The following is a 19,499-nucleotide window of genomic DNA, read 5'->3' as shown; positions in this document are numbered from 1 at the left end:
CTCATTTTAGTTTCGTTCTTCCACCTACGCTCAATGGAGCATGTTATCATGATTTCATATGGGATACTCTACCTGTGCTGCTAGAACATGTGCCTTTACAAGTACGACACAACATGTGGTTCATGCACGATAGAGCTCCTGCACATTTCAGTCAGAAGTGTTGGTACGCTTCTCAACAACAGATTCGGTGACCAATGGATTGGTAGAGGCGGACCAATTCCATGGCCTCCATGCTCTCCTGACCTCACCCCTCTTGACTTTCATTTACGGGGGCATTTGAAAGCTGTTGTCTACCCAACCCCGGTACCAAATGTAGAGACTCTTCGTGCTCGTATTGTGGACGGCTCTGATACAATACGCCATTCTCCAGGGCTGCATCAGCGCAGCAGGGATTCCATGCGATGGAGGGTGGATGCATGTACCCTCGCTAACGGAGGACATTTTGAACATTTCCTGTAAGAAAGTGTTTGAAGTCACGCTGGTACGTTCTGTTGTTGTGCGTCTCCATTCCATGATTAAATGTGATTTGAAGTAATAAAATGAGCTCTAACATGAAAAGTCAGTGTTTCCGGACACATGTCCACATAGCATATTTTCTTTCTTTGTGTGTGAGGAATGTTTCCAGAAAGTTTGGCCGTACCTTTTTGTAACACCCTGTATAAACTTTGACTACTGTAGTAGGCGTGGGTTTTGTATCTATATTTGCCACAATAATGCATTCACTATGCTGTTTGTAGCAGCTTACCTGCATTCCTATTTTCCTATTCATTATTAAACCTATTCCTGCATTACCCCTATTTGATTTTGTGTTTACAACCCTGTAGTCACCTGACTAGAAGTCTTGTTCCTCCTGCCACCGAACTTCACTAATTCCCACTATATCTAACTTTAACCTACTCATTTCCCTTTTTAAATTTTCTAACCTACCTGCCCGATTAAGGGAGCTGACATTCCACGCTCCGATCCGTAGAACGCCAGTTTTCTTTCTCCTGATAACGACGTCCTCTTGAGTAGTCCCCGCCCGGAGATCCAAATGGGCGACTATTTTACCTCTGGAATATTTTACGCAACAGGACGCCATCATCATTTAACCATACAGTAAAGCTGCATGCCCTCAGGAAAATTTACGGCTGTAGTTTCCCCTTGCTTTCAGCCGTTCGCAGTACCAGCACAGCAAGGCCGTTTTGGTTATTGTTACAAGGCCAGATCAGTCAATCATCCAGACTGTTGCCCTTGCAACTACTGAAAAGGCTGCTACCCCTCTTCAGGAACCACACGTTTGTCTGGCCTCTCAACAGATACCCCTCCATTGTGGTTGCACCTATGGTACAGCAATCGGTATCGCTGAGGCACGCAAGCCTCTCAACCAACGGCAAGGTCCATGGTTCATGGGGGGGCAGTTATCCAGGGTGAAAATTTTTGTGACAATTTTTCTCCACCCTGTATAAATATACACACTCCACAATACACTATCTGGTGCATGAGGGAGCATTGCCTGAGACCAATGAGGAAAGTTGAAAATTCATATCAGATTGGGATTTGAAGGGTGCTAGTGTAGTCTGTGCAGCTGCAAATGGAGGACTGTGACCACTGCATCCAAACGGCTTACTGGTCGGAACATCTGCCCAGTAAGCGGGAGACCCGTGTTCAAATCCCGATCTGGTACAAATTTTCAACTTTAACCCTTAATTTCAATCTCCAAGACCACTCACAGCTAATGTCTGTAATTCCTTTGTGCCCAAATTCAATAAATTTTCTCAGTAGTGTTTTCTGAAAAGAACATCCTCTTCCCTCCACCAACTCCCATTTGAGTTCACAAAACATTCCTGTTACTAGTCATGTTTTGACTGGACCTACAAACAACAAATCTAGCAGCACTCCTCTGAATTGCTTCAGTGTCTTGCTTTAATCTGACATGGTGAGTATTCCAAATACTCTAGCAGTACTCAAGAATGGATCACTGAAGTGTTCTGCATGCAGTTTCCTTTACAGATGAGCTACACTTCCCTAAAACTCCCCCAATAAAGCCCAAGTCCATCATTTGCATTCTCTACTACTGTGCTTACATGATCGTTTCATTTCATACTGCTCTGCAACATTACACTTAGATATTTAATCTACATGGCAGTGTCAAGCAGTACACAACTAATGTTGTATTCAAACAATATGGATTGTTTTTGTACTCCAATACAGTAACATTTTTCTACTTCTCAGGTAAGCTGCTATTCATCACACTAAACAGAAATGTTGTCCAAGTCATCTTGCATCCTCCTGCAGTCACTCAACAACAATACCTTCCCATATACCAAAGCATCAGCAAACAGCTGCACATTGCTCCTCATCCTGTCAGAGCATTTACATGTATGGCCTACAAAAGTGGTTCCATCATGCTTCCCTGGGGCACATCTGATGTTAACCTTGTCTCTGATGAACACCTGCTGTCCAGGACATTTTACTGGGTTTTATAAAAGAAGTGTCTTGAGCCACTCTCATGTCTGCATTGGGGCACTGTGTCAAATGCTTTCTGGAAATCTTTAATATGGAATCTGCCTGTTACCCTTCATCCGTGGTTTGCAGGATATTGTGAGGAAAACACAAGCTGGGTTTCACATGAGCAACGCTTTCGAAATATGTGGACAAGTTCTTCCTTCGAAAGGAAATTTATTATATTCAAACTGAGAATATATTCAAGAATTCTGCAGTGAAGCTATGTTAAGAACCTCCCCCCCCCCCCCCCCCTCCATTTGCGACTTTTCGCTGGGCAAGAGATTTGCAATAAATGCACGTTAAATAAAAGATCAAAGCCGTAGAATACTCTTTGTAAAACTGAACTGGGGTTCGATCCACACCAGGCAACTTATTTGGTTTCAACTCTTTCAGTTGCTTCTCTAAACCAAGAATGTCTATTACAATGTTATTTGTACAGGATTTTGTGTGATGGTCCAACGACAGTAAGTTCATGTGATCCTCCTGCATGGCTAATTTCTTAAATGCGAAATTTAAAACTTCAGCTTTCCTATACCCGTCTTCTATTGCTAAACTGAATGGGGCAATGAGTGTCTGAATAGAAGCTTTTGACCAGCTTAAGTTTTCATAACATCAGAATCTTCTCGGATTTTTGGTAAGGTCTTTTGCTAAGGTAGGACAGTGGATGTTGAATGCTACGAACATCTATCAGTTTACAGACACACAAATTTCCACTAATTTTCGCAGCGTCATTTGTGTTCTTTTTTGAACTGAGTGCAACAGGTCTCTGCTTCCTCAATAATTTTCGAATTTTGTTATTAAACCAAAATGGGTATTTGCCATCCTTAATAAACTTACTCAGCACATACTTCTCCACAGCGATATAAAATCAGTTTACACCTGTCCATTGTCCTCTACACCCATCATATTGGAACTAAATTATGTACATTCATTGCCTAAGTTGGATGATAACAGCTGCTTATGTGTTCCTTCTAGCAAAGATACTCCCCTAGCCTTCTTGATGGATTTATTGGCTTTAGTAACCATCGTCTCTATGATGACATCATAATCACTAATCCCTGCCTATACCGGCACTGTCAATAATGTCAGGCCCGTTTGCAGCTGCAGGGTCTAAAATATTTCCATTGTTTGTGGGCTGTCTAACTAGCAGCTCATGAAAGTTTTTGAAAAAAGTGTTCAAAAGAACTTCAGAAGACCATCAATTCATAACACCTGAAATGAATCTATAGACATTCCAGTCTATACTCAGTAGGTTAAAGCCGTCTAACTTCTACTGCATGATCTGCATATTTCTGTGCTACAGAATGCAGATACTACTTATTATTATTCTAGAACTGACATGGCAGAATTAGGTGGCTGGTAAAAATGGCCAATGATTACCTTGTGTTCATCTACGTCTAATACTTGTGTACAGGTGACTTCACAGACTCAATTTTGATCTTTATAAAGATATTATTTTTGTTGACTGCAATGAAGAACACGCACCCCCCCAACCAGCCTCTTATATGTGTCTAATTTGTCTTTTCGATATTCATTCTAGGCCTCTCTAAGTATTTCCAAAGTTTCTACTTTGGGTTTCAGCCAGCATTTGGTTCCAAAAGTAATTTGAATGTGACAACTTTCTTGGGGGGTGTATCTTTACTTTGTACGGGGACAGATTTCACTCTCTGTGTATCAATTGAGAAGTTTTCATCAGGTGACAAAATACTGCCTAGCCCAGGAAACTATCAAGTGAACTCTACAAACACTCTGCTACCCAATTAGCTCCCTCCTTAAGACAATGCACCCCTGGCCTAACAAGGGGCATCCTATAATTCTCCATCCTGTAATGCAAGTCAAGAAATCTGCAGCCAAGACTGCCACACAACTAATGCAGCCTTTGGTTGAGACCCTTCACCTGGGTCCAAACCAAAGGACAACTTTTGGAATCATGATAATGCAAACTGTGAACTCTGCTTGCACCCCAAGAGTGATTCCAGTAAGCACCAACTCTGCCATCCACATCCAGACAGGGAAATTGCCCTCCATCCTGACTTGTCTGCAGCCAATTCATCCGCCACAGTAGGGGTCATGTCCCAACCTGTACAATGACTCAGTCCTCTGATGTAACACCTGTTACATGTCCTAACAACATGGCTTGACTCAGGTTTCAAATTCGGGGAAATCATATCTTACATTAATTCCATTGACATGCTATTTCAGAACACAGTCTGCAGTTGTGATTAAAGCTTTGTATTGATAATGAACATGGTAACATTGAAACATTGTTCAACTACTTATCAACTTTATTGAAGTACAAATGTGAAATGGAATGAAGGAAAGAGTGCTGAAAGTGTGATTACTGCTCTATATTGCCCAAGACCATGAACATATACTTAAATAATGCTGTACAAAGTGACATTAGTTTCAACAAGAAAATTGTACTAGCAGTTAAAATAATATTTAAAACCTGGCATTATAATAGGGAAGGGAGAGTATTCCTTTCAGCTGTTTACCTCAGTTTTTTCTGAGAAGAAAAAAATATTAAGAACTAACTGCTCTCTCTCTCTCTCTCTCTCTCTCTCTCTCTCTCTCTCTCTCTCTCTCTGTGTGTGTGTGTGTGTGTGTGTGTGTGTGTGTGTGTGTGTGTGTGTGTGTGTGTGTGTTTTCTTCTTTTCTTAAGATCTACTTGCAAATTTGTTTTACTTTTTTTAAAAAATCCATTTGTAAATTTGTTTTCATTTCTTTGCTCTCTTTTGATGTATTTGTCATTGTTTTATATTTGCTCTTCAGAGTATGCCACTTACATTGTACTAATTATTCAATTTGAGCATCGTATCTCATAAAATGAACTATGAAATGCAGTAAATTAATCAAAGTACCTTCAAACAATTCTTTTAGGCTAAAGTGCAAAGCACCATCCCTTCCCTGCTGATACATCTAAAACTAAATTAACTGTAGATCAACTTTATTTAAATTCTGATCTCTGCTTACCCAGTCACTGTCATATATAATGACAGTATCAGCTGTTGTGAGATTCAGTCCCAGACCACCTGCACGTGTTGAGATGAGAAAAATGAAAGTATCCTCACTGTGGCTAAAGTGCTGAATGTTATCCACTCTCTCAGAGTATTGCATGGAACCATCTAATCTGCTATACTGATAATCTCTCATTTGCATATATTCTTCCAAAACATCCAACATAATTGTAAAAGTTGAAAACAGTAACACCTACAATAGACCACAAAAAACACATTAAACTGTGGATCTTCTAACACTTCAAATGAACAAATGGCAAAAAGAAGAAAGTATAAAGCATATAAAATCCACTGTAAAGACTGGCCATTTAAACAGGGAACTTAGCATTACCCAGTCTAGTTGTTATGTCATAGTCTTCCAGATGCACATTTAATATAACAGATGTGGGACAGCACAAATGTTGCATGCATTCCATCACATTTAGGTCACTGTCACGACTCATCATCATGAATAATGATCCCACAAATTCCATTCAGAAATGTTTGCAATCAGCTTACAAGTAACTTATAGCTGCACAACTTAACAAAGTTCTACACTTGACTGTAAGAAAAACAGCAAATATTACACAAAACTTGTTGAGGATTTCTTTAAAACAGCAGCACTTACCTGTGATTCGCAGTTGGTAGCAAGTTACATAAACTGATAACTAATTACTAAACTTCATATTGAACCTAAAAGGAATTGTTACTCCACTAAGGCTCTAACCCTCACAGAGGCTATTTTACAAAAAGCTTAAATTGTTTAAGATAAATTATGCAGTTCTTCAATTGAAGTGCTGAAATTTTGAATTGAATGTTCAGGTAACAGTATCACGAAAGTCGAAGAAACTTTTTTAATTAAAAAGTTATCATGAAGTAAGGAACTAATGTTTAATATTAAGCAAAATACGACAAATTAATGTTCTTAATCTATGAATGTTGTTCTATTACATTTAGGTGTGACCAATCACTTTCGAGAAGCACAAACTTTCCAAATATCTGAACTGGTTTCGTAAACAGCTACATTTGGTTAAAAAAAATCATCATCTTCACCTTTTTTGTGAATTAGGTATCTTAATTCTATTTGGACAGGTTCAAATGGTTTTGTTTCTCACTCGTCTCTATATAGCAGTAACTAGCATATCACTACATGCCTTGTGTTAAGTGTTTCCTTGAAAGACGGTTACTTAATTAGTATTTAATGTCTTATTCAGAAAGTGAACATGGAGAACAACTGCTGTGCTACCAATCTGAACTAATCTTATATTGCTTGGATCTCAGCTACAATTCGAAAATCATTCCTGTTAAAATACGTGAATAAGCTAAATGAGCACAAACAGGAAGTACAAGCAAGATGGACAGGAAACTTAAGTCGATTCCCTCTTTCCTTTTGAAGAATAGTACAAATGTGATTTAGCAGACAGAACTGATGTGTGAGCTCCCTATGGTACATACTTCTAAAAGCACACAAACAGTATGAATAGAACATATTTGGCATGCATTACCCACATCTCCCAGTGTCTTTGGAAGGGCAAATACGTGAGAGTCATTCAATAATTAAAGCCCAGAATTTGCTTTTCTTAGAATGTATTTATTCTTAAGAATTAGAATTAGGTTATAATGTCAGTCAACATTTCTTTTCTATGTATTAGTTTTGTACATAGTCTTCATCATGTTCTGTGGCCTTGTTCTAGCTGTATGTAAGAGCACATATTCCCTATCAATAAAAGCTTATATTATGCTTATAGCTGTATTTTCACTTATGAATTACACTCATCATCATCGTCGTCATCAAAGCAGTCAAAACAGAGATTGCCAGGTCTGGCCTATAGCCTGGAGGGGCAATGATATCGAACCCAATTTGGTGGCTGGAGCACGAATTCTTTTGGATTCTTGTCATACTGAACACAACAGAAAATATTCCCGAGTATGTCTAGTCTTCATATATGCCTCTGAATTAATGGCTGACCCTTTTGGTAACTTCTCTGCAAGAATGGCACACTGACTATCACAAATGACAGTCACTATGACTTAACCAGAAGAGGGCATTGCCTTTAATTTCTTCTTTTTTCTGTGACTGAGTGTTGGACCACTCCAGTAACTGCTTTTTTGTTTCTGGCTGTAAGTGATCTACCCAAGCTTCATCATATGTAACAATCCGTGACAGAAGGCTTCTCCACTGGCCTCAAACTGCTCCAACAGTTCACATGAAATGGCTTTTTAATCTGTTAGTCTGCTGTGAACATTTGTGAAATCCATCTTGAATATATTTTTGAATAGCGCACACACACTTCCAGTGCTCACTGATAGCTGTTTAGTCAATTGTTTAGTTGTGATGTGCTGTTCTACATGAATAATGGCATCTGTGCAATTCATCATACTGGGAGCAGTGGCTGTGACAGAATGTACCAAATATGGCCAACCACGGAGCTCACTTTCTGCATTTCCTGATGCTTTAACTCTTCTTACCTCACCCAATAATACTCCTACCAACTGATCACTACGATACATTTCACACAAATGTTTATCAGAGTTCACCGAGGCTTCATTTCCACATCCAAGAACTGAATTTTAACACATTGCTTGCCATGAGATATGGTGACGGGAAGATACGAGAACATACAGTATGACTGATAAGCTGTGATTCCAACATACAGTAGTGTGTTTATTACCTGAATGTCAGTCAACCAAATTACCATTTAACTGAACTGTTACTCACTCATGCGTGCCGGTCTCCCCTGGCTACTGTCTTTACTATCCAGCACCAATGCTCAGTTACTCACAATAATAACCGATTGTGCTGTGTTACATTCACTTGTGTCATCTTTGCCGAGTACAGTAAACTTGTGATTTAAAATGCCTAAATCACAGATCTAGGTGACACTGTTTACAAATGGTTTACACAAAAAAGGGAAACATACCTATGGTTCCACTCTATGTGAAAAGGAAATTCAATTTAATGGAAATTCTGCAAGGCCATCAAACCTGTAAAGCAAGCACAGGCTGCTGATTGTTTCAGAATCAAACTACGGGATGTATCAAGGGAAGAAGATCATGGTTTCAAAAACATTTACAATGCTCACAAAACTGGGCTCAGCTAGAAATGTGGCAAGAAAATCTCTTACGCGTTCATGGTAAACAAATCCGCCACAGTTGTAAAATACTTTAGTGACTAAAGGCTTTCACGACAGAACAAACTTATACACTACCACAGTTTCAGGGGTCTGAGCCCACTCATCAGGTGTATCTGAATTCTAGCGGTAGTAGGAAATCCTGTCCATGCGCTAACAACCAAGAGGCAAACACATTTGCCTATTAGTTGTTGGGTTATGGACATGATGTACTACTACTACTACTACTACTACTAGAATTCAGATAGAATTAATGAAGGCGCTAAGATCTTAGAACCGAGGTACTGTAAAGCAACTTCCATCCTGAAAATGTTACAGAACCGGTGTGTGTGTGTGTGTGTGTGTGTGTGTGTGTGTGTGTGTGTGTGTGTGTCACAAAAATTTATTCTGTTAGTTGTTTTCAATTACACTTTGAGAACTTTCCACCATTTCCAAAATTCTATTCCTAGCTTCCTTCAAATTTTGTTCCTTTACACCATTCCATGCTGCTACGAACATGTAGGACGGATCATTCAAATCAATATTTTTATGATTTCTGAACAGACTTTCTGCTCCCTCCTTTTTCTGTCTGAAAGCCTCAATAACACACTGATCCATGGGCTGCAAATAAGGAGGTAACGTGAGGTGGAAGAAACACCACTTCTATCAACTCTTCCTTTTCTTTTATCACATGATGCAAGAGTTAGTACGTTGTCAAGAAACAGTAATGTTTTCTCCCTTTTGGCACAGTTTAATCAGTATCAATCACCATCAGTTTAACATGATTTACTTCATTTGTTAGAAACTTCATTCTGAATTAATTTTCTTCTTGTTTCAGCTGAATGTTACCATGTTGAGAGGCTGATAAAAAGCTGGTACCATTTTTATGTGATATTCTAATATGCGAACAGCAGCCAAATTTCTCATTTGGCAACTCACTTAGGGTATCATTACAGTCTCTCATAATCACATAAAATACTGATCTGGGTTCAGAATCAAGTAATGTTTCTGTAGGTCATTTTCACCTTTGGATGTTACTTTTAGTTAAAAAGGTACATTAATGTTTGTATTTGGTACCCAAAAATGCATGAGAACTTTTATTGAAAACTTGCTCAAATACAACAAGAGTGTGTAAGATGATAGAATTTAATGCTATCTCCTCCAGTCTTTCACAAAACTGTCAAATTTTAAACAGAGGAATAGACTGTTATTGTGGTTACTTCATAGTTGCTCACATATTTCCTGCACAAGCGCCGTGCAAGTCAAATATCACGTGATTGTATGAGCAACATCAGTACTGTAGGGAACACTTGAGTATTGCAAAATCTGGAGCCTATCTGAAAATGAGAATTGTTTACTTGGCCTTGCCCTTCCAAATTACTCGAAATCAAACTGCATGTGACCTAAATAGCCAAAACTTCAACTGTAATGTAAGACAACTATAAACTCTATTGAAACATGTACAAATGTTGCCTCCACAACAACAGTTTAATCTGCAATTGTAACATGGCCTCATGTTTTTAAAATGATGAATTTGCGGAAAAACCTCATTTTATAATTGGATAAATAGGTATATGTTTCAGCTCCTAGCGCAAAATGATTTACTCTGTTGATGTATTCTAGCAAATTAAAATTACCTTGTGCCCTTGAGCTTTCAAACGTGGCAACAGTGCATCAAGAACAAGCATTTTTCCAGATTTATCCACCATAGTTTCATCTATCCTTACTGTTCCATCAGGCAGTAGTGGCTGCTGCACAAGATATGGATGATTCACAATTTTGCGCAGTTGCATCATTGGATACTGCAGCTTAATGTTTATACGGTAATTCTGGTCCTTTTTGTCCACTACAGTTATCATATTTTTCTCATGTCTGAAATCAGAGCACAGAAATGTAACATTGTTCATATTCCCAAAAATTTGCAAGAAAGAAGGAAGTATGTGAACACATGGTACTAAATAACATATTCAAAAATCACATAGGCAAATTATTTACAAATATGGACACAACAATAGTGCTCTTCTTATTAAAAAAGGATAATGCTGTAGAAAGTAAACTTCATTGTTGAGCTGGGCCATTCCATGCCAAGTAGTCTAATTTAAGAAGATGTTTCCACATGATCGTCACAGATCTTGCTGAAATTTTTTGTGAACATTCACACATTCCCAATGAACACGGGTAGGGACATGAAAATGTAGAGAAAAAGATAACATAGAAAATAATGCAGAATCATCAGTTTTTTGACCTGGTGATTGAGTAAATTTCCAGAGTAACAAACTTTGATGTGACAACAAAAACAGCACCAAATTTGGCAAAGAAACCATCACCAATTTTAAAAAGGCATCGTATTTGGCAAAAAACACCATAATTAGGAAAAATAACACTAAATTTGGCAAAAATAACACTAATGATGGCAAAAAATAACACCAACTTTGGCCATAACATAAAAGATTTTTTTCTATCCCTAAACATTGGCGAAGTTTTACTTCCACCGATTTAATACTTCACAGATAAGCTATGGTGACAAAAGTCATGGTATATCTCCTAATATCATGACTGGCCTCCTTTTGCCCGGTGTAGTGCAGCACCTCGACATGGCATGGACTCAACAAGTCGTTGGAAGACCCCTGCAGAAATACTAAGCGATGCTGCCTCTATAGCTGTCCATAACTGTGGAAGTGTTGCTGGAGCAGATTTTGTGCTCAAACTCACCTCTGAAGTATGTCCAATAAACTTTTGAAGGGATTCATTTGTTGTTTACTGTAAATGGTCTTCATGTAGCCAAACGTAGCTGTCTCCAGTCAATGATTGATTTAGTTGGATCAGAGGACCCAGTTCATTCGTGTAAACACAGTCAACACCATTACGGAGGCACCACCAGCTTTCACAATACCTTATTCAGGCCACAGTTTTCCAGTCAGCTAGGGTACAAATAATATGCTCACGGCCCACGAGAGGCACTGCCGACTATGTCGTGTGTTAGCAAAGGCACTCTTGTCATATCTGCTGCCATAGCCCATTAATGCCAAATATCGCTGCACTGTCCTAATGGTTATATTCATTGTGCTTCCTATGTCGATTTCTGTGGTTAAGTCACACACTGCTGATTGTTTTTTAGCAATGTCAACTCTACTCCAAAACCACTGCTCTCGATCGTTAAGTGAAGGTTGTCTGCCACTGCATTATTGGTAGTGAGAGGTAATGCCGGAAATTTTTCTTGAAAGAAAATAAACTAGGCTATCTTTTACAGCTTTTCACACTTTCTTAAGCGAAACAATAAAAAAAGAATTCCTAGGCAATTTTCATATGGATAATTTGAAGCAAAGTCTACCAAAACAATAGACACTCAGAAAAAATGGGAAGTGCAGATTTTTATATCTCCAGATCAACTTCAAACTTTGTATGTAACAACATACTGAACATACATAGAATATAAAATTTCATTCACCTACTGCTTTCCAATAATTTACATATTAAAGGCAAAGTAGACAATTTTTCTAAAAATTGCTGAAAATGGCTATCATTCGCAAGAGGAGGGGGGAGGGGGGGGGGGGCCAACTTCTTCAGATTCTCTTACACCATTTCCATTAGAAAGACCATGTTCTATACCACCTAAAAACTGGATGGTCTACAATTGTGTAAGACAACGAGGTCCCGATGACTAGGAATGCCCGACTGCAAATAAGTAGATATTTTTCAAAAGACGTTCCTACAGCGTTTAGCCCTACAGAATTTTTGTAATAAGTGAAAGGAATAAGGAATCTAATAAAAAGAACAGTTTTCTCTTTTTTGTGGGTCCAATAATTTGAGACAATCATATTTGAAATATGTAATATTTTGGTTTTGTCTTAACAACTCTACTCAAACCTTCCCATTAGTGACATCTAGCCCGCAGTACAGATTTCCTCAAGAGATTCTACAGCAAATTAATTAAACCCCTAAGAGATTCAAGCAGCTTGAAGTAAACATAAGCTTAGGATTCAAAGAGAGTTTACTTCTAGCATTGGCCACTGACAGAAATGTATCACCAGGCTTGGTATCCTGGTTGAAGAAACCATTATTAGGCTTGGGAACTTGTGGTAAAGAAATCCACCCATGACTGCTGATGGAGAGCTATCAGGCATAGCCCATATAGTGATGGAACACTGGTTTTCTCACCTTAAAAGGAACCAGCAGTGTTTAAGCCACCATGGACCATAGCACCACATTTATACAATTTTTTATCAATACACTAATGTTCCACATAAACCACAACTGTGCTAAAACAAAGTAAGTTATGCTTTACACTGGAATCAAATTAGCACTTCATGAAACTTACACATAAAAAGATATATTAATAATTCTCTATAACATGAATCTGCTCCAGAAAATGTCAGGAAGACTGCTATGAACTTCACCAAAATTTGCACAGGCTAAAGCCGATATTACACAACGATCCACCATGAATGGTACTGGTCTACCGCAACAGCCATCTAGAGGTAGAACAGGTGAAACTACAAAATTTAGAGCACACATTATCCGTGCGCCGGAATAGGGAGCAGTTCTAAACTGCCTTCAATGGGCGCATGCGCAGAAGACGCTGCCGCAATGTTTTCTGCTTGTTATTTGCATACTGCTTGGTGGCTAGTAGCTCATTTCAGGTTTTCATGTAAGTAGATTTTCATAAAAGCATAGAAAAAAATTTTTTTCCCCGTAGCCTTTCTTTTGAACTATCTGTTTGTGAAAGCATTATTTTTATTGATTACTTCGTATTCTAGAAACGAAATGGAACAAAGAGGCATTAAGCATCTTAATTCAGGCATACACCGAGGAAAGTTGTACATGTGATTCACTGCATCATAATACGATATGTCAGCAATCGTTTCTTTCTGAGTAATATGCATAAAACACCACACTGTGATTTTCCATTTGTATTGTAATGCCTTAGCTTACAAAAGTTCACGTTTGTTTTGATTGCATCTCTTATTTCAGCATGCCAGAACAGAGAAACTGACAGTGATTGACAAAGTCCGTGCAGTTTCGCGCAGTGCAATAGACAAGGACTGAAAACTGAGCAGCACTTATATACTGTATATTCAAAACTTGGAAAAATAACTAAGTAGACCTTTAAGTATTGGTCCTTTCAAGTGCTGCAAATTACAGTGCATACATCCACGACAACTTTTGAAATGGTGGACTGCCCTATTCTGTGGCTAAAAGCCAGACTTAAGAGATTCCCCATTTGCCAAAAACAATGTTACAACTAGCCTGCAATGTAACAGCGCGTTTACCGGTATTTTATCAATGATCTTGGCTGGTATAATCACGAAACATATAATTCTTATCTTCAAGAATGTGAAATAGCCTCGCTCATGATAGTCACACTTCTCGATTCCATCTCCTATCACAGACAGCAGCTTCTCAAAACAGGCCTTGTCCATCCTAATGAAGTTCCAAAATTCTTGCGATCTTCGGGCCTCAGTTCTTTCATTCACAATGAATATATTCCAATGCCTTCATCCCTTCTTTTCAGCCAGGGACGTACCCAACAACAACTGACTTCGTTTTCGTCGCCATTCTGCCCTAATTCAAAGATTTACAGGGCAATAGCTCCAAAAACAAGTGGATCCTCCATGTGCAATATGCTGTATAAATGTAAATTTCAATACACATGTACCTGTGTAACCAAGTGTCGCAATATAAAACTGTTGAGTCTGTAATTCAGAACAGTACTAACCAACATAAGAGAAAAACAATTACTTAATAAATAATGGTAAAACACAATTTCTTATGAAATAGGAAGCTTGAGGTCATAGAAATAATTTGAACATATGACGTTCCAGTATATCATACAGTCGCCCTAGAGTTGGGCATGGTAGAAAGGATGACTTTACAAGACATCAGACAATTCTATTTTCTTTTTGCGCTTATCTGCTGCTGCACATGCACGCCAGGTATATCCCGTGTGGATGATGTAATAGGTCAGAAGCGAACCAGTCTGTAGTGACAGGTATGCACTTTTGGGGCACTGGTGCATAGGTGTACGGTTTAGGTGCATATTGTAATACGGGCGTAACAATGATGTAAAACCTGAAGGCTATTTATACGATGTTAGCTGTAGCTGTTATGCAACAATTTTACTACCATGGTCTCCACTGTCTTAGTAATGCACATTTAAACTGTGAATTTTATGAGCAATCTGCTTCTGTAGTTATAGCAGAGAAACAGACTGAAATACGTCACAATGACCCATGATAAGAGACCGCTTTTTTTAATTATTTTGAGTTATTTGGACTTTATCTCAACTCCTAGTCATCATGACTTTTGATATTATCTTCCATAGAGATTACTCAACAATTGTAGAACATAATAAAACATGTCACAATTGAGTACCAGCGACATAGGATCCAATTTTGAATGCGCCTCCACCGAGCCCTTTTCTTAGGGCCGTATTTGCTGGCACTACAAAACCAAATACACGTTTTTGGTGGTTTAGAGAATAGTCTTTTGCACAAAAACAATTTAAAAGAGTTTGGGGAGACTATTTTGTGGAAGTAGGCCAAAGGTAGCCATTTTGTGTTGTTAGAAAAATCATCAAATTTTCTCTCAATTAGTAAGTTATTGGAAAGCAGCAGGAGAATGAAATTTTATATTCCAAGTCCTTGTATTGGTAAGTTACTAGGTGCAAAGTTTCAGGTTTATCCCGAATTACTTCTGGGGATATAAAAAACTATATCTTCACATTTTCTCGGAGCATCTATTTTTCGGTCAACTCTGCTTCAAATTATCTATGTGAAAATCGCTCAGGAACTCTTTCTTATTAGTTTGCTTAAATGTTGTACCAGATGGCCTAGCTTTGTTTCTTTCAAGAAATTATTCTGAAGATGATATATCTGAAAGTTACCGAAAATTCTCAGTTGCACTGTTGGTAGGTGCACTACTGGGTCAACCGAATGACTATCTCTGTGTTAGTATTGAATTAGTGATCATGATTCTTTACCAGTGTTTATTGGGAATGTGCAAATGTTTTACAAAATTTCATTAAAATCCCTGATAGTTGTCTGGGAACCTCTAGACCACTTGGCATGGAGCTACTTTATTCGTTTAACAAGATGGCTAAATCAATACAGTGCAATAAACCAAGTAACTAGGAACCCCCATTTGTCAAAAATTGTGATGCAGTGAAGTTAATCCTAGCACTTAACTTATGTTCTATACTGTACGTGCAACCAGGAACTGCTGTTTCCAAGTTAGTATGTAAGGGATACTTTTGACACTGACTGCGAAGGCACACTTGTGTTACCTACCCCTGAGACCATTTCAATTTTTTTCTGCTTGTTGTATCAAATAAATTATTTATGTATAAGTAAGTTGAAAATATAGTTTAATGGTACCTTATATTTCAGGTTTTTTAGGAGTGTTATTTGTAACTTACATGGTGCCAAAGTGTGCCGGGGGAATCATTTACTATGTGGCTTATAATTTTGGATTGGCACTCATCGGCGGCGTGCAGAAGCTTTTAGATGAAGTTGTGGACATGACTTACTGAAGCTACTGCGTCATTACTTAGTGTTTACTCGATTACTAGTTTAGTCTGCAAGTGAAACAAAGTTTGGAAGATGATATTCTACCACCGACAACAGTAGGAAGGAAAGTTTTATATCCACATTCAGTCAATGAGCCAAGCTACAACAATAAACTTTTACAGTATTAACAACAGAAGCAGCTGTTTCAGATTCTAATGAAGTAAGTGCAATATTAGGAAGACCTCGAGATGAAAATTACAACTTGCAAAAATTTCTCATCAGACTGTCAGTTATATGCAAAAATGGAAAAAATGTTTACTTATACCAATTCTAGTGTAAATGCTTCTGTTGCACTAAATCTTAAAAACTAAACACCACTGAATAGTCTCAAATATTTTGTATATTTTAGAAGGTGACGCACCAAGCAAAATTATATGCAAACGAAGTCTTACAAAATCATTCAGTCACTCAATTCTCGACTGAACAAATGGAACGATGATACTAAGATTAAACTAAAAGATTTTTTTGGAAACACGCATGAAGACTGTTGTGACTGGCAAGCTTTCAGAGCCAGTGGCTCCTTCTGGCAGAAGGGTTGAAAGGAAAGGAGGAAGGGTGAAGGAAAAGGACTGCTGAGGTCTAAGAAAAGGGGTAGATTTCAGGAAAGTCACCCAGAACCGCAGATCAGGAGAATCTTACCATACGGGATGCGAAGGGGGAAGTACAGAAAGTCTCTCCTCGCCCACAGTCCTGGATAACTTTCCTGAAATCCACCCCTTTTCCTAGACCTCTCCAGTCCTTTTCCTTTACCCTTCTTCTTTCCCCTCAACCCTTCTGCCTCAAGAAGGAGCCACTGGCTCTGAAAGTTTGCCAATCAAACAGTCTTATGTGTGTGTTCTGCCACTGCTTGACAAGTAGATTTTCTTTATGTGTCCTATTAAATAATTTTATCAATAATTGATTGTTTTCATTGTTATAATATAACAGATTTTTAGCAATTTTTATGGATGACACTAAATGCAAAGTCAAAGATACACAATTATTGGCCGAAAAATTCTCTCTACCAAAACAATATGAAATGTTGTGTCACCAACCATTTAGAGCTGCTGTTACATATATGGCATTTTTCCAGTAATAATCACTGCCTTGCAGATCATTTGTTCAAAATTAAACCATTCATTGAGAAATTACTTCAGGGATCTGAAAGTGTCAAAATGGCAGATAAAGAAATTTACAGTGGTGATACACTTATGCCCTCTAGAGGATGACAGATTTTTTTCAGTATATAAAGAATATGCACCATAAACCTGGAATAAAATTACTTTCACTCTGAATAAAAGGTGGCTACACCTGGAATAAATGTGTACTGTGGAAAGGACACCAAGCCCAGTGTTTTTCTAATTTCTGTTGTTATAAGCCAGATGAGGGTTTTACTGAATGAGGAAAGCATTTTATACACAAAGTTTTTACACAAGTGTCCATATAGCTCACCAGCTTCTTGAAAATCAACATATTTAGGTAAAATAGAAAACTCAATCCTCAGGACAGGCAAAGCTGAAGAAAGAGAAACACACACCAAGACAAGTACAACAGTAGTCGTTAACACTAACATGGAAAGGTAAGTGGGACGTGTTGACGCTAACAAGGGGACAATAAAAACTTCCCCTCACCGATTTGGTTCCTTTAACTGGGTGTGTAGAGAACAACTAGGAAAATTTTAGGCATGTTTATATATTTTGTATGGCTGCAACTATTGAAGGATTTTACAGCCAAGAGAGAAAGTGTGTAGTTTCATAAGTGTGAGGTCTTTGGAATGAACCTCTCTGCTGTTATTTTCTATTCCCATGTAGTTATGATAGATAAACGTGAATGCCACAAACTGTGTTATGATCAAGAAACAAACATTAGAATAATATCGTTATGATAGAGAAACATTAATGAATGAATTGTTTTGCAAAACACACATTGAAAAACAAACGTCTCAAAAATGAGATCGACAGGAAGTGAAAAATGGCTAAGCAGGGATGGCTAGAGGACAAATGTAAGGATGTATAGGCTTATCTCACTAGGGGTAAGATAGATACTGCCTACAGAAAAATTAAAGACACATTTGGAGATAACTGAACCACTTGTATGGACATCAAGAGCTCAGATGGAAACCCAGTGCTAAGCAAAGAAGGGAAAGCAGAAAGGTGGAAGGAGTATATAAAGGGTGTATACAAGGGCGATGTACTTGAGGACAATATTATGGAAATGGAAGAGAATGTAGATGAAGATGAAATGGGAGATACGATAATGCATGAGAGTTTGACAGAGCACTGAAAGACTTGAGTCAAAACAACAACAAACGTGAGTGGACAACATTCCATTAGAATTATTGACAGCTTTGGGAGAGCCAGTCCAGACAAAACTCTACCATCTGGTGAGCAAGATGTATGAGACAGACGAAATACCTTCAGACTTCAAGAAGATTACAATAATTCCAATCCCAAAGAAAGCAGGTGTTGACAGATGTGAAAATTATCGAACAATCAGTTTAATAAGCCACAGCTGCAAAATACTAACACGAATTCTTTACAGACGAATGAAAAAACTAGTAGAAGCCGACCTCGGGGAAGATCAGTTTGGATTCCATAGAAATACTGGAACACATGAGGCAATACTGACCTTGCGACTTATCTTAGAAGAAATATTAAGGAAAGGCAAACCTATGTTTCTAGCGTTTGTAGACTTAGAGAAAGCTTTTGACAATGTTGACTGGAATACTCTTTCAAATTCTAAAGGTGGCAGGGGTAAAATACAGGGAACGAAAGGCTATTTACAATTTGTACAGAAACCAGATGGCAGTTATAAGAGTCGAGGGACATGAAAGGGAAGCAATGATTGGGAAGGGACTGAGACAGGGTTGTAGCCTCTCCCCAATGTTATTCAATCTGTATATTAAGCAAGCAGTAAAGGAAACAAAAGAAAAATTCGGAGTAGGTATTAAAATCCATGGAGGAGAAATAAATACTTTGAGGTTTTCCGATGACATTGTAATTCTGTCAGAGACAGCAAAGGACTTGGAAGAGCAGTTGAATGGAATGGAAAGTGTCTTGAAAGGAGGATATAAGATGAACATCAACAAAATCAAAATGAGGATAATGGAATGTAGTCAAATTAAGTCGGATGATGCTGAGGGAATTAGATTAGGAAATGAGAGACTTAAAGTAGTAAAGGAGGTTTGCTATTTGGGGAGCAAAATAACTGATGATGTCGAAGTAGAGAGGATATAAAATGTAGACTGGCAATGGCAAGGAAATCATTTCTGAAGAAGAGAAATTTGTTAACATCAAGTATAGATTTAAGTGTCAGGAAGTCATTTCTGAAAGTATTTGTATGAAGTGTAGCCATGTATGGAA

General features: G+C 38.1%; 1 protein-coding gene across 2 annotated transcripts in view; it reads right to left on the bottom strand.

Moving 5' to 3' along the window:
* Positions 1-19,499, bottom strand: part of LOC126278506 (lymphoid-specific helicase-like) — a 131,906-nt gene that overhangs the window by 22,276 nt on the left and 90,131 nt on the right. For both annotated transcript variants that reach the window (XM_049978667.1, XM_049978665.1), the window contains exons 12-13: positions 10,231-10,465; positions 5,461-5,697 (exon numbers count right to left, since the gene is read on the bottom strand). In XM_049978667.1, the coding sequence (XP_049834624.1) occupies positions 5,461-5,697; positions 10,231-10,465 (472 nt within the window). The remainder of the gene's footprint in view (positions 1-5,460; positions 5,698-10,230; positions 10,466-19,499) is intronic.

This window comes from Schistocerca gregaria, chromosome 6, assembly GCF_023897955.1.
Source record: "Schistocerca gregaria isolate iqSchGreg1 chromosome 6, iqSchGreg1.2, whole genome shotgun sequence".
Taxonomy (NCBI): Eukaryota; Metazoa; Arthropoda; class Insecta; order Orthoptera; family Acrididae; genus Schistocerca; species Schistocerca gregaria.
The sequence above is the reverse complement of the archived record's forward strand: the minus strand, read 5'-3'. Positions and strand labels throughout refer to the sequence as shown.